The 13,368-nt window shown below is 40.3% G+C and overlaps 1 protein-coding gene across 1 annotated transcript; it reads right to left on the bottom strand.

Moving 5' to 3' along the window:
- Positions 1 to 51: 51 nt before the first annotated feature.
- LOC145482236 (uncharacterized) lies at positions 52 to 8,016 on the bottom strand. Its single transcript, XM_081460873.1, has 3 exons — positions 4,005 to 8,016; positions 3,665 to 3,776; positions 52 to 3,546 (listed from the first exon to the last, which is right to left on the bottom strand). Exons 1-3 carry the CDS (start codon positions 4,035 to 4,037, stop codon positions 3,308 to 3,310), a joined length of 384 nt encoding a protein of 127 aa, XP_081316999.1. The 5' UTR covers positions 4,038 to 8,016; the 3' UTR covers positions 52 to 3,307.
- Positions 8,017 to 13,368: the final 5,352 nt, after the last annotated feature.

Here is a 13,368-nt window from a genome sequence, read left to right as displayed (position 1 = left end):
AAGACCAGTTTTAACAAAGAGAGAAGGGAGAAATCTAAGGAAATTAGATATTATAGAATCAATTAATTAACGTTGTTCCTACATTAATGACATCAACAGTGTCTTTGAATATTATTTTTGGCTATTGAAGGTAACTGAACGCAAAAGTCCTCGCAATAATCTTTAAAATAACAGTGTATCACGAGCATAACACCTGAATTCTATTCGTATGATCGAAATATGGGAATGAACTGCCGTGATATTTAGATTCTAAAGCATTGAGGTGTTAGATGCGAGTTTAACAGAGCATATCTTGTTGTTTAGATTGCTCTTAAAACCCTGTTCAATCAACGCAGGCCAAGAGCTTGACCTTGCAGTTTGTCAATGTCAACACTTACGTCACACTCTCGGCAGACGAACTCTATTCCATTCTGAGTTCAAAAAAACCTTGAATTATCAGGCATGCAAATTAATCTTGTGTAACGCCGTAGATAGAGTCCACCACGATTACATGAGCCCAGAAAGTTGGTCAGCGGTTTTATCAACTGGAGTAAGCAAAGACAATTTTTCATGTACCACAATACGTAAAGAGAGCACTCTGATTAACTCAACGTCTACCATTTGTCCTATTTTCCTACTCAGATACCTCCTCTGGTTGGAACATCTGTCGAAGTCGATGGAGCTCTCCAATGAACAAAATCATCATTTGCGTGCGGATGATGCAAATTTCTCGTCTTGCACGTGCGTGCATACTTTGGCTACCGTGAAACTTCATTACTTTTGAGCAATTATGAAAATACGTTTTTCTTCTGAACGTTTCTATTCTGAATTAGCAACAACAAAGATTGTACCTTATAGCAAAACCATTTTAAATAATCATGTCTGCGAGTAATAAGATGCTTGAAGAACTTTGAAATCAGCTGAGCCAAAAGAGGATTTAGCTGAGGTTCCCTTCGACCTGGCGCCCGCACAAGCGCACATGGCCGCATACACGTTAGCAACGCCTCCGCTCTGCTCAAACATTTTGAATTTTTCTGGGCACTCGACCTAGAAACTAGACTCGCTCTGGGCTATTCGTGACTGTTTAGCAAGCTCCCACGTACATGCATAACTGACGCTACATTGCTGCGAAATAAATAATTTGCTTTTTTTACAAGACTGCCTAATCCTGATTCTCCTGGAAGGACAGTAAGAAGTAGTAGAGGCAATATTACATATGTAATTAACTTATTCGTTGTATCATAATTCCAGCTGCCTTCAAATTTCAAGCCTGGTTGAGATCTCTTCTGCCTCTGCAACAAAGTCCTCCTCTATGGCTAGTCGGCCACTTCTGTACATCACAGACAATCTGCTGAAGTACCTAGCTATTTGGTCAGCAACAAGCCACTCTTCTTTATTGAACATTTTCCTGCTATTACCATCACGCAGAGTTTTAATTTTGCTGCACACATCCACAGCACTTTGCTTTCTCCCTGTCTCCTCGCCTTCCAGGAATGTTCTTTTTGGATATGTCTTCACCTTCTCGGAAAAGCGAGTTGCTTTTCGTGATGTTTTCAGAGCCCATCCTTTAGCAACTTCACATGCGGGATCAGCACAGGCCGTTTGGGAGCTCGACCCTGTTTCTTTGTGTATGTAGCTTCCAGACACCTCCTTGCACGTCTCGGCTCATTTTCTCTTGATGCTGTCATATGTAGTTTCTCTCTCTAATCTCACAAGGCGTTTTCCAACGTCCATGTGTTTCAGCAGATTTACAAAAGACTGATATGTATTTGTGCATCCCTCCTCGGGGAAAGCGAAATAAACTCTCGTAGCCTCGACATTTGGCAGCTTTTCTTCAACAGATTGTGCGGTGTTAGGCTGAGGCTGTCGGTGCTCACCTCTCAAAGTCGTGGATCTAAAAGCACCAGCCTCCTCTCGCAGTACACTGAAGGGCTGCTGAAACGCTTACCTGGGCCCACATCATAAGCCCTCCACACTCGCAGACCTCCAGACTCAAAACTAAAATTATTCAAAGACTGAATCCCAGACATTGTGTGCTTCTTCATGGTCTGGATTGACTCTTGAACCTTAACAACTGCTGCCTGGCACCCTTTAACCCCGCCATAGGGATCGATCACCGCCTTCATATCACTAGCACTTTTAATGTCATGACCTTCATTTATGTAACGCCGCAAATGGCTCTTCAGTGTGGCAATTCGTCGGTCACAGACGTCCTTTCCAGCCTGCGGATCGCTGAAATCATATCTGAGTATCGTAATGCCTGGGCGCTCTCCAAGGGTAGGAAGAGAGAGGATTAGATAAGCACAATGGTAACATCCTGCATTATCGCTGCGCAAAAATGCCTCTTGAATGTTTGGGTTTGCTGCTTTCAGTGTCGTCAGTGTGCGTTCTATGATTGAAGCGACTGCGAACCAGTTTTTAACGCAATCCTAAAACAAATGGATGTAAGTTCGGGCCTGGAACACAAGGAAAATAACACAGTTAGCTCTAAAATAACTAGAAACAACAGTAATATGTGTACAGTACAGTTTGACATACATCCCAGACCCTTTTGTTAATCCGGCTCTGACAGTTAGGATGTTGCCCTGCCTAAGGGACTACTCTGTTAGATTGACGGGGGTGCTCATCTTTCATTTTCATGTGCCGTCGATCGGTACCGCTAAAGTGACAGGGTTAGAGTTATCACGGCACCTTTTTAGGTAAAAGTGGAAAAATTCAGCACCTATTTGTTACTCAACTATTTGAAATTTTAAGTTTATGTGGGCATTTTTATTGCTTTAGAAATGTCAGTGTCAGCTGATACGTTCTCAGAGAATTGGTACCCATTAGGGGTTGAAATGTGTTTGGGCCACGCCCATAAAACGGGATTAGGGCATCGTTTCTAACGCGTCTTTTTGCTACATGCATTTTCTAAATTATAGCAAAACTCAATTTTGAAGTAATTACCTCAATGTCATAACAATCGCTTCTTGTCACTGCAACTGTCACATGCCATGATTTGCCCTTTTTGCCAAACCAGTCACGCTGGGTTTCTCGAAAGCTGAATGGCCCAATCCATTATCAGGAGAACCTGTCGTGGTGACAGATTATCGATTATCTCTCTTCGCAGAACCTGGTGAGCCGCTCTAAGGATGTGAGCTTTCCATTCGTCAAGTTTAGGGAGAGCTGAGTCTACATCGTGTATGATTTCTTCTTTCAGATCACTACCGCTTGACAACAAAACAACACAAAAAACGAATCTTACCAAAGTGTACAATGCTAATAAAAACAGGAACGAAAATGACAACCAACCGACAAGTCCTTACCTATAGATAACAGTAGGAGACGATCACGACATTTGTAGATCCACAACAGCATCCCTGTAATTATCACATCTGTCAGAGACTATGTTGTGCTCATGGTCGCAGTGCCCTTGGTAATCGGGGTCATCGGTGCTCAGCGCATACACATTGCAGTGATCAGCGCAGGGATCAGCTCTAGACACGTGAATTTTATAGTCTGTCTTAAGATAGGTTTTTGACGACTTTAGACGGACACTGATGTCTCTGGCTGTTAGCTCACACAAACCTGAAAAATGGGACAGACATACATGAGTGTGCTATAGTCTTGATTTACATTTCCTTTTTTTTTCAAACATGTATTATGGGCTCTAAGAAGCATTTTTTTAACAGTGAGACATACATACCCAATGTACAAAGTTTATTAGTTGCCTCATCCAGAGTACTGAACGCTGTTACTCCATCGGTTTGTGTGCTGTCTAATCCAGCTAACGATTTCTTCTGGGAAGCAGCGCATATCTGGGCAAAGCAGTTGAGAAATAGTTATCGATAAAAAGCCAGATAGTTTGTTCACACAATTCGTCCAGTTAGTAGGCTAATAAGATCTTAGCGAGCCCCAAAACCTGTCCACGTAACCATTTCTTAAAAATGAATTATTTATATCGAATCCTTTTCTTAGAGATAGAATCAAAGGCGTAAACATGTTCCGGGAGTGAAACTAGATATATTAATATTCGTCCTCGTTACCTTGAGGATGCTCAACAAGGTTGATCTTCCCATGGGTTCGAATCCAGACTCAGAGCAGTATGACTGGTACAAATGAGTAAGACAGGATCCCACAACTGTCCTCACCCCATTTGGAATTTCTATTGTCTCACCATCTGACAATCTTAGGGTCTTCGTCCCGTAGGCTGCGTCCTGGAGAAAGGAGGGGCTTGAAATAAAATCAAGAAAGTGATCCACTTTAACTGGATCACGCCTGCATCGCTGCAAAACAGGGGTTCAATAATGTGGCCTGGGCTAGTACGGAAAGCATGTTTTCTGGCCTCATCTATCCTCCACAAGGTCAGACCTGGAATAAAGCTCAGTAACTCTGTCTTAGAGTAATCGGCCACAAAGACAGAAAGAATTTGCTGTCTGGTATACCAATTTGTAGCTTTATTGTATGGGGTGACAAGCCTGGAACGTAATGTTTTCTCAGGGAGGTTCACGTCCGAGTCGGTGGACTGGCTGTACGCCTCTAGCACTTGCTGCAGAAGCCATTTAGACTGCCCTGGGGCTATAGCATCTAGACTCGCCTCAACAACGTGCATTCCTTTTCGCTCGTATTAGCGTGTAGTGGATGATGAGACACCTTCCGCGTTTGTGTTGAGCTGAGATCGTACTGGGCTCACTCTACCATCAGCTTGTCTTAGAAAATTGTTGAGAGAATGAAGTTTCATTTGTATCTGTGGCGTTGCCTGCCATTCCATTGATGTTTCTATGGCCGTTGAGGATTCTTGTGAGCCAGAGGAAAATACATCTGAGCCATCATCACTTAGCAGGGCTTCACCTTTACGCAAGGGCAACCCCTTACAGGATTTGGTTTCTCGCTGAAATTAGAAAATAGCAATAGAGTGTTAGTCAGACTACTAAATAAAGACTGTCTCAAGTACTTCTCCAACAAAGGGGAAAATGATTCTCCATGGAAAAGCTAATTAGCACTGATTCTTCTTTAATGTTAGGAACCTCAGCGGGAGCCTGATTGGTTTTCTGGGAAACATTTCTTTAGACTATGAATCTAAAAATAACTACGGATCTTTCCTTATTTTATAACTGACCACCTTACGTTTAAAAAGTCAGGAACACTAAACTTCCGTTGCAGCATATCTGTTTGTGTTGCATTCGACTACCCTTGACAGGACAAGGCTCAATTCTAGAATTTACGAGATTGTGTGTATCTTCACGGCTAGTAGAGGTTATATGGTTTAGCTTTTTCCTAACGATTCCGGCGTTTAGTGTCCAGGCCCCAGCTTGCGTCCTCAAACTCACCAAATTGGGTAACCAGACTAATTAGGCTGCAGCTGTACACCAAGAACGGAATGTCAGTGTTCTTATTTCTAGTACCTTAGTGAGTGTGCTTACGAATATCTAATTAATAACTCGTAGGTAAATAATCAATAACTCAGTGCAATGTTCGATGACATTGTATCTGGCAAGCTTCCGGTAGTGTATCCTTGGGGAAACAGATGAAGTACTTTAAACTCTGCAGTGAGTGTTGCGTTGGTTATGTGCACCTTATTCACAGCTGGAGTCCGCTGCCTTTTGGATTGTTTTAAAGATCCTATCGACAAGGCAGCAATGCGAAACATACCTCCAGCTGACTTCCAGAATCACTCGATGCGTGCAGTTGTTAAGGGAGGAACTAGTGTTTGGGTTCTGGGGCTCTAGTGAACTCTTCAGATTGCATTACAGCTGGCTCTTCAGATTGCAACGTGAACGAATCTTCACCTGGGTTCACGACTCGTACAGCGGCAAGGTGGTCATTTCTACAAAGTTTGCAAATTCCTGTAAACAGTCAAACATTAAGTAAATACAACATACGCGAAGTTTGAAAAATGTACAGTGATTAACGCATTTTCTTGAATATCCTTTCGCTCAAATAACGCCCACCCGCCCCAAAAGAAAATGAGTCCTTGTGCGATCAAAACTACTGCACCCACTTATGACGACGATACATTTTTATGTATTTGCGTTGCGCTTTGAGTTCCCATGGTTCTTGTCAGAGATCGTCTTGTTCGTTGCCCTCTTCCTGGTTGTAGCTAACCCTCTGATATAGGGATAATGAGAATTGCATCCCTTGAATAATAGCCCCTTTTGGGCCAAACAAATATCAGTCAGGGCGACCAACTTGGTACATCTGTTCATTTGCATAATTTAGCGGCCTCGTAACAAGATCTGTAAGTTGGAAACTACTCTTGATCCTGGTTTAAAAAAAATTTCCGTTTTATTCTAGATTTCGGCTTTGATCCATGATCCCATCGATGTGATTCCTGATCTTGAGCCTGGATTTACTGATTCCAGACTACAGAAACTTTGATGCCAAGCGAACGACACCTGGGTAACACTCGCTACAATGGACTAGTTTAGGGGGATTCAGCTTGAAATGGGTACTATTTTAAGATCTGAATGATGATTCATAAAAAGGAACGGTTTGTACTTCGGGCGTAGCCTCCTATGCAGACATTCTTTGAGCTCGTCTCGCAATCTTCCTTCTCCCCGTTGTAGGGGACGGAAGATTACGTGACGAGCCGAGAGAACGTCTGCGTAGGAGGCTACGTCGGAAGTTCAGACCGTTCCTTTTTTCATAAATCATCATTCAGATCTTAAAATGGTAACCTCCCCAATAAAACTCTGTTGATTACTTCCTATCCCCACCCACCCCTCACTCAGGTTACGCCCCCGACATAATGTTTGAACCAAGGGCATCGTGAAATTTTAAAATGCGGTAGGCAAGTATATATTCCTCCCTTACCTGCTCCGACTGGAACGAGTGTGTTCCACTTTGACATGATTTCTTTCCTCATCTCCAACGTCGCTCCCCTCTCTGGCTTGCCCTTGCGATTACCATGAAGAGGATACGCACATTTTTAATAATTAGGTAATTATTATCAGCTGCAAATTTTTATGTAAACTAGATTACATCTTACATTGTAAATTTGTTTTTAATTCTTATTTTGTAATTATTCTTTATTGTTTATTCACACACGACCCCACAAGCTGCAAGCTTAATTACTTATCGTGTTTAAATAAAGGTTACTTACTTACTTACTTACTTTTCTCATCGGTCGCCAAAATATGCCATGTTCAACTCGGTGTCTCGGACATATTGTCATGTTAGTACCATCTTCATTAAACTGACCCGTGCGAGCGAGAATCAAATCCTTCTCTGTGAGAATATTAGTCTGTGAAACTTTGACTGTCCTCAGATGGGACCGGATGTCTTTTTTACAAGAGGTCAAGGGAAAATATTCTGTGACCCCCAGATAGCGTGGAGATATATTGGACATTTTTTTTCGAAAAAGTTACAAACGAGCAAAAAAGCGAAGCCATGCTTAACTTTCCGATGTGTGAAAATCTATAAATAGAGATGTATAAATAGGGAAATCCCGCCCGTAAATGTTCTAAGCTATATCACGTGACTAGTTCAAGTGTCACGCATACGCAATTAATCCGAGTTATATAACATAACTTGCGATAAAGTGAATGCACATTCACTGAACTGCGCGCAACACAGTTTTCTGGACATTTCTACAACGCAATGTCCCTTTTCAGGTTAATATATTAACTAGCTAATCAACTACCGATTATCAATTTGGTAAATTTATTTACCGCTGACCAAGGTCTTCGGCTCTTGTTCCCACGCATTCCAAATTATATTGACGATGTTATCTGCCCGGGGGGGGGGGGGTGACTCTCATATGGAGTGGACGAGGATGCTCGTCGGAAATTTTGAATTTAACCCCTAAAAGAGACCAATCTGGGCGTGGCCGAAGCTTATGCAGACCCCTAAAAGAGATCAGTTTATAAAACAGACAAATAAAAAGTACAGTGACTTTTAATGATGGCGAAGACCTTATCATCGAATACTTTTGCCTATAAGTAGTCTATAAAAGTATTGTCATAAGTCTTCATCTTTACCATTTAACTAGTATCATTTCTTCGCGTGCAACCCTTAGCGAGACCTTGACGGCTGAAAATAATGACATTTTGCCCAGAACACCCTAAGCGAGACCAAAATCGGGTTATCTGAAGATCGGGAAGATTAATTTGCATGCCTGATGCGGGAAAATCAATAATTCAAGGTTTTTTTCAACTCAGAATGGAATAGATATCCATGTGTGAGCTCAAGAGTTAGCCCGTGAGCGCAAACAATAATTTCAGCGAAGAATATGACTTAGGATTGATGCGTTCGTATGCCGAGTGTGAAGTAAGTGTATAACAAACTGCAAGGTCAAGTTCTTGAGCTGCGATGCTTGAACAGGGTTTTAAGAGCAATCTAAACAACAAGATATGCCCACTAAAACCTCGCATCTAACACCTCAATGCTTTAGAATCTAAATATCACGGCAGTTCATTCCCATATTTCGATCATACGAATAGAATTCAGGTGTTACGCTCGTGATACACTGTTATTTTAAAGATTATTGCGAGGAATTTTGCGTTCAGTTACCTTAAATGGCCATAAATAATATTCAAAGACACTGTTAATGTCATTAACGTAGGAACAACGTTAATTAATTGATTCTATAATATCTAATTTCCTTAGATTTCTCCCTTCTCTCTTTGTTAAAACTGGTCTTTTGTCACGTTGATTGAACAACCTTTGTGACCAAAAACTAACAGATGCCAAAAATGTTATGCGTGATTTCATCAGGCCAAGAGTAGCTCTTAACCTTGGTAAAATTAGTTTTCAAAAAGAAAGTTGGACTTAAGCGATATTTGAGTCAGAATTCTAGCTAATTTGCCTCATTGCTAAATCTTGCGTGACATAGGTATGCAATGGCAACTCTTGATTAGCAACTGTCGCTTCAAATCCTTAAAACTCGTGTTGTGAACTAAGATAGGTCCAATCCTTATTTGTGTGAAATGGCAATAAAATTCATTTTATTCTATAACCAGGAGTGGAGTCTAAATTTGATGCTTATTTTAATGCAATTTTTGGGATTTGGGGCAAAAAACCAGGGGGGTGGTCTAACTCCCAAGGGAAAAATCGCAGAGTCGGCCCACTTTGTCTTTTAGAGTTGTTTGGTGGTCCCTTCAATCTGGCAAAGTTTCATCCAAATTGGAGAGATGGCATGTATCACCCCTGCCTGGTCCTCTGGTAAACTCAGTCTTAATTAAGATAGCGAAATCTAATTAACAACACGAAGTTTTCAAAATTAAAAATAGAGAGCTTAAGATTAAAATTGACAGGTTGGAATTAAGATAGAACAAACTTAGGAAATTAAGAGTGAGATACTTAATTTGAAATTCTAAATTGGTGTTACGGATAGGAAGGGAAAATTATCCGGTGAATAGAAAGTAATAAAACTTCATTACTGAAAAATAGTTCAGCTGGCTAACTTCCGAGGAAACTAATAAAACTTTGTTACTGAAATGTAGTTCAGCTGGCTAGCTCCCGAGGAAACGGAAGGTAGATTTTAATAATGAAAAGAAACTCAAATGACCCGATAATGAACTATTTGTTTTCTAAATGAAAGTTAGTGAAACGGCGTTGCACATGTTCAGGTGTACAAAGAATCGGCAACGTACAAAGTAGAACAATAACTTAAGGTTTCTAGTTGTTAACTGAAAAGAGGCTACTGTTGGCTTTTCCATATTTTTCTGTTGGTTACAGTGTTTCTTGAAAGCGATTACATGCATTCTAAATCCTAACAATGAATAAACTGGTGAACAAAACTGAGATCCACAAGTTCCCCATTACTAAACCAAATTACATCTTAAGGGCTCGGAAGCGAGCGATTTACAATATTTTCATAACAATACTCGGAGTGAACTTAAAATAACAATAATGCGGTCGCGGTAAAGAACGGTTGGGACTACTTCGCCCATTGTTCCGTAACGCAGTGAGTAGTCAGTAGTCAGTAGCAAGTACTCAAGATATAGTTTCTCCTCAGGAGGATTATCCCTCCCCCTCCTACCCTTTATCGGTTATGTCAAAAACTCAGGCTCCTCAAATCTCGAGTTTGCTCATGCTCTTTAAGTCCCAATGTATCCCTGGTAGGGGTGGTGTGTACAAGCTCCCTGCTTTCAAAGCATCTTGTTCTCTACCCAAGATCACCCAAGATTTCTCATGTAAACGGTTCTCTGCTATTTAAAAACTACCAAACAATTTAGAAGCTAGAGGTAGCTTAAAATAAACTATCATCGATTATAGTTAACGCAAACTTCTTTGCGCCGGTTGATCATGTAAATGACAGTTGATGATAGTTAGGGAGACCAATTATTTTTCTCGAAGTATCATTGACTAAGATGCACCGCACGACCAGAGCACAGAGCTTTGACTTCATTTTTTAGTGTTTAAGTAGCTTCAAGTGCAAGTTCAGGTTTTCACAATTGTTTTAATTACAATAATTTGTCGTATTAAATAACAAACAAACAGCAAAACAAACAAACAAACAAACAAACAAAAGAAGTCTGTAGTGGCCAAGGAAGCGGACGCTTTCGAGTTGGCAACCAAAACAGTGAAATCGGTTAAGTAGTAAGTTAGTTGAGTAGGTGATAAGGAATAACTTAATAAATAATACGTAAATACAGGTGTAAATAAAGTAGCTAATGCGAGTGTTTACACTAGCAAGAACGGGCATTGTACAGAGGTCCTTTGAACTGATTAACAGACGTGCATTTAATATTAATAATAATTGAAGTTTTTTTTTCTCTAGATTTACGGGGCATTTTCTCTTTTTAGCGTTGTTCTTTAATTTTGGCTTTTACCGACAGCCAAATCAGGAAAGCTCAGGGCAATGAAAGAGACTTTCACCAAAGCGAAACTAAGACCTTGATAAGGTTTAATTATAACTTGATGTTTTAGGACTCGAAACCAGATGACAATTAATTAGTTCACTTCTTCAGCGGCTCTGGAGGGTATGTTAGAAAGGAGGGCGCGTGATGCACCGCGGGCCTTCCAATTATCCATGCCCAGGCTTCCGAAGCGGGCTTCCAGGTAAATACATCAGTAATCTCTGAGAAGGAGAGACATTGACTGGTGTATTTTTTTCTAGTCCCATATTCAACTCCTTCGCCGCGCTTGTAAATAGTCAACTGGTGTGCTTCCTATCAGTTGGGATTCCCCAAGTTACTTCATTAACAATCACTGAGTTTAGGCAATTCTTTGAAAAGCCATTACATGTTGCAACACTTCTTACTTTTATTTTTCTACACAATTCATTGAATCACAAAGCGAAGATTAACTGTTTGGTTCTACGATGTCGTGGTTTTGTTGCGATAGAAATAAGGAAGAATTTCATCAATCAAATCATGCAAACTACATTTATCATTATTCCATGCATTTTTTCTTCCTTTTCATTGGCCGAGAACTCACAACGTGACCTGCAGATAACTGTCCACAAATAATGGTCTGCTCATGCGTAATACCGTCTAAATGTGTTTTGCTGTAAATAATATTCCACTCATGCGTAATTGTAACCAGGCTCTCGGGTGAAAAACTGGCAGATCGCTTCTGTGAGCTCCCAGAGATTGACTTAAATGTGAAAACCTACTTGGCGATCGAAAGATAAAATAATGTAGGCCATCTCCGAATTACCTTTAGTCTCTTTCTTAAAACGAGTCTTGGTGCCCATCCTTTCTTCTGAAAACGAGATTTCATTCACATGCAAAGTAAGCTCATTTTCATATGAATGGTTGTACACCAAGCCTCGTTTTGATGAAGAGGCTATTACTGAACTTGGTTATCGCAAATCATGATCCATCATGTTTTCCCTGTCGCACAATTGCTCCAAATGCTTCACATGACTGAAAATCCGAGCGATATTCCCTCAGATAATTGATCTGCTCGCCACTGACAAATCACGATATTTTGCTCAACCTCGGCCAACATTTGTTAATTATGTAGTGTTAGAAACAAATGAAAATCTCTCGGGTCTTACGGAATATGGTAATGCAGAGTTACACAGCGCCAAGAATTATCAATTTTTTTTTACGTTGCACGGAGCTTTGACTTCAGTTTGTAGTGTTTAAATGGCTTCAAGTGCAAGTTCAGTTACTCACACTGTTTTCAATTACAAAAATTTGCTGCAGTAAAAAAAGAAACACAAACACAAACCAAAAAAAGAGAAGTGTTTAGTGGCCAAAGAAGCAGACGCTTTCGATTTAGCGACCAAACCAGTAAAATTAGTCAAGTAGTAAGTTGGTAAAGTAGGTGATAAGGAATAACTTATAGATAATAAGTAACCAAATAGGAGTTTAAATAAAGTAGCTAATGCGAGTATTTACAGTATTCATGTCTCACTAGCAAAGAGGGACAGTGTACATTCTTTTTTGAATTGATGAAAAGGCATGTATTTAATCTCAATTGTAGTTTTTCCCCAAGATTTACGTGCATTTTCTCTTATTTTTTCTTTTATTTTGGCTTTTACCACCGGTTAAATCAAGAAAGCTCAGGACAATGAAAGGTACTTTTACTCAAGCGAAACTAAAACCTCCATAATTTTCAACAACTTGGTCTTGTAGGACTCGATAACTAGTTCACTTCATGGACTCGAGGGGATCATAGAAACGAGGGCGCGTCCTACACTCCGGGCCTTCATTCTATCTCTCTTCCCAGTCTTCTCAGACGTAATCTGCGTGACTATAGCAGATGCCCCATGTTTTTTCTTTATTTGCTCTTTGCACCATCAGCTATTTTTCGAATCTACAAATTGTTTGACTGACAGAATTTGCAATATGTAACAATCACTCAGTTTAGGTAGTGATTTGAAAAACTCACACATTTTAGAACACTTTTCGCCACCATTTTACTATTGATTAATAATTTGGGGACGGCATCATTTCTATGATTGCAATGAAGTTGCGATGATACGTTTGTATTTAATTTCGATCAACTTCTGCTTATCTCTGTTGCATATTGTAATATTCTTAATCCGTTTTATATTTCACTTTAGTTATTTGTTTGAGGGCCACTGATTTCTAGCGGAACTGTAATGTGTAGAATTAAGGTAAATAAAATTCATTGTTTTTATCACACACTGTGGTCATTATCTCTTTTCTCATTGGCTAAGAATCTACAGTTCACTCTGGAAGTCATTCACTCCCAGTATTTCATTACTAATATGATCTGCTCGCGCAAAGAGCAAATTAGCAAATGCATGCCGGGAAGGAATGCATGATTTTCAGGAGTTCGAGCCTGCCAGTAAATCTTGAAATGTTGTCTTGCAAATATGACAAAACCACAGAAAACACACAGAGGAAATGCGCGCAGGAACGCAAATTGCACATGGGGTAACGCGCGTTATCAGGGGTTCAAAATGCAGGGACGAATGCACAGAGTTAACGGACCAGGGGAGGCAATTAAGAAATATCACCACACCCAACCAAAGTGTAGAGGGCGTAA

This window comes from Orbicella franksi, chromosome 1 (assembly GCF_964199315.1).
Source record: "Orbicella franksi chromosome 1, jaOrbFran1.1, whole genome shotgun sequence".
NCBI classification, from domain to species: domain Eukaryota; kingdom Metazoa; phylum Cnidaria; class Anthozoa; order Scleractinia; family Merulinidae; genus Orbicella; species Orbicella franksi.
The sequence above is the reverse complement of the archived record's forward strand: the minus strand, read 5'-3'. Positions and strand labels throughout refer to the sequence as shown.

Bases quoted from the DNA above. Each gene is read 5' to 3' on its own strand.
- LOC145482236 (XM_081460873.1), bottom strand. From the start codon at position 4,037: ATGGGAAGATCAACCTTGTTGAGCATCCTCAAG. The intron at 3,777-4,004 runs GTAACGAGGACG...TGCTTTGCCCAG, and splicing joins CCTTGTTGAGCATCCTCAAG to ATATGCGCTGCTTCCCAGAA. The intron at 3,547-3,664 runs GTATGTATGTCT...CCCATTTTTCAG, and splicing joins TAATAAACTTTGTACATTGG to GTTTGTGTGAGCTAACAGCC.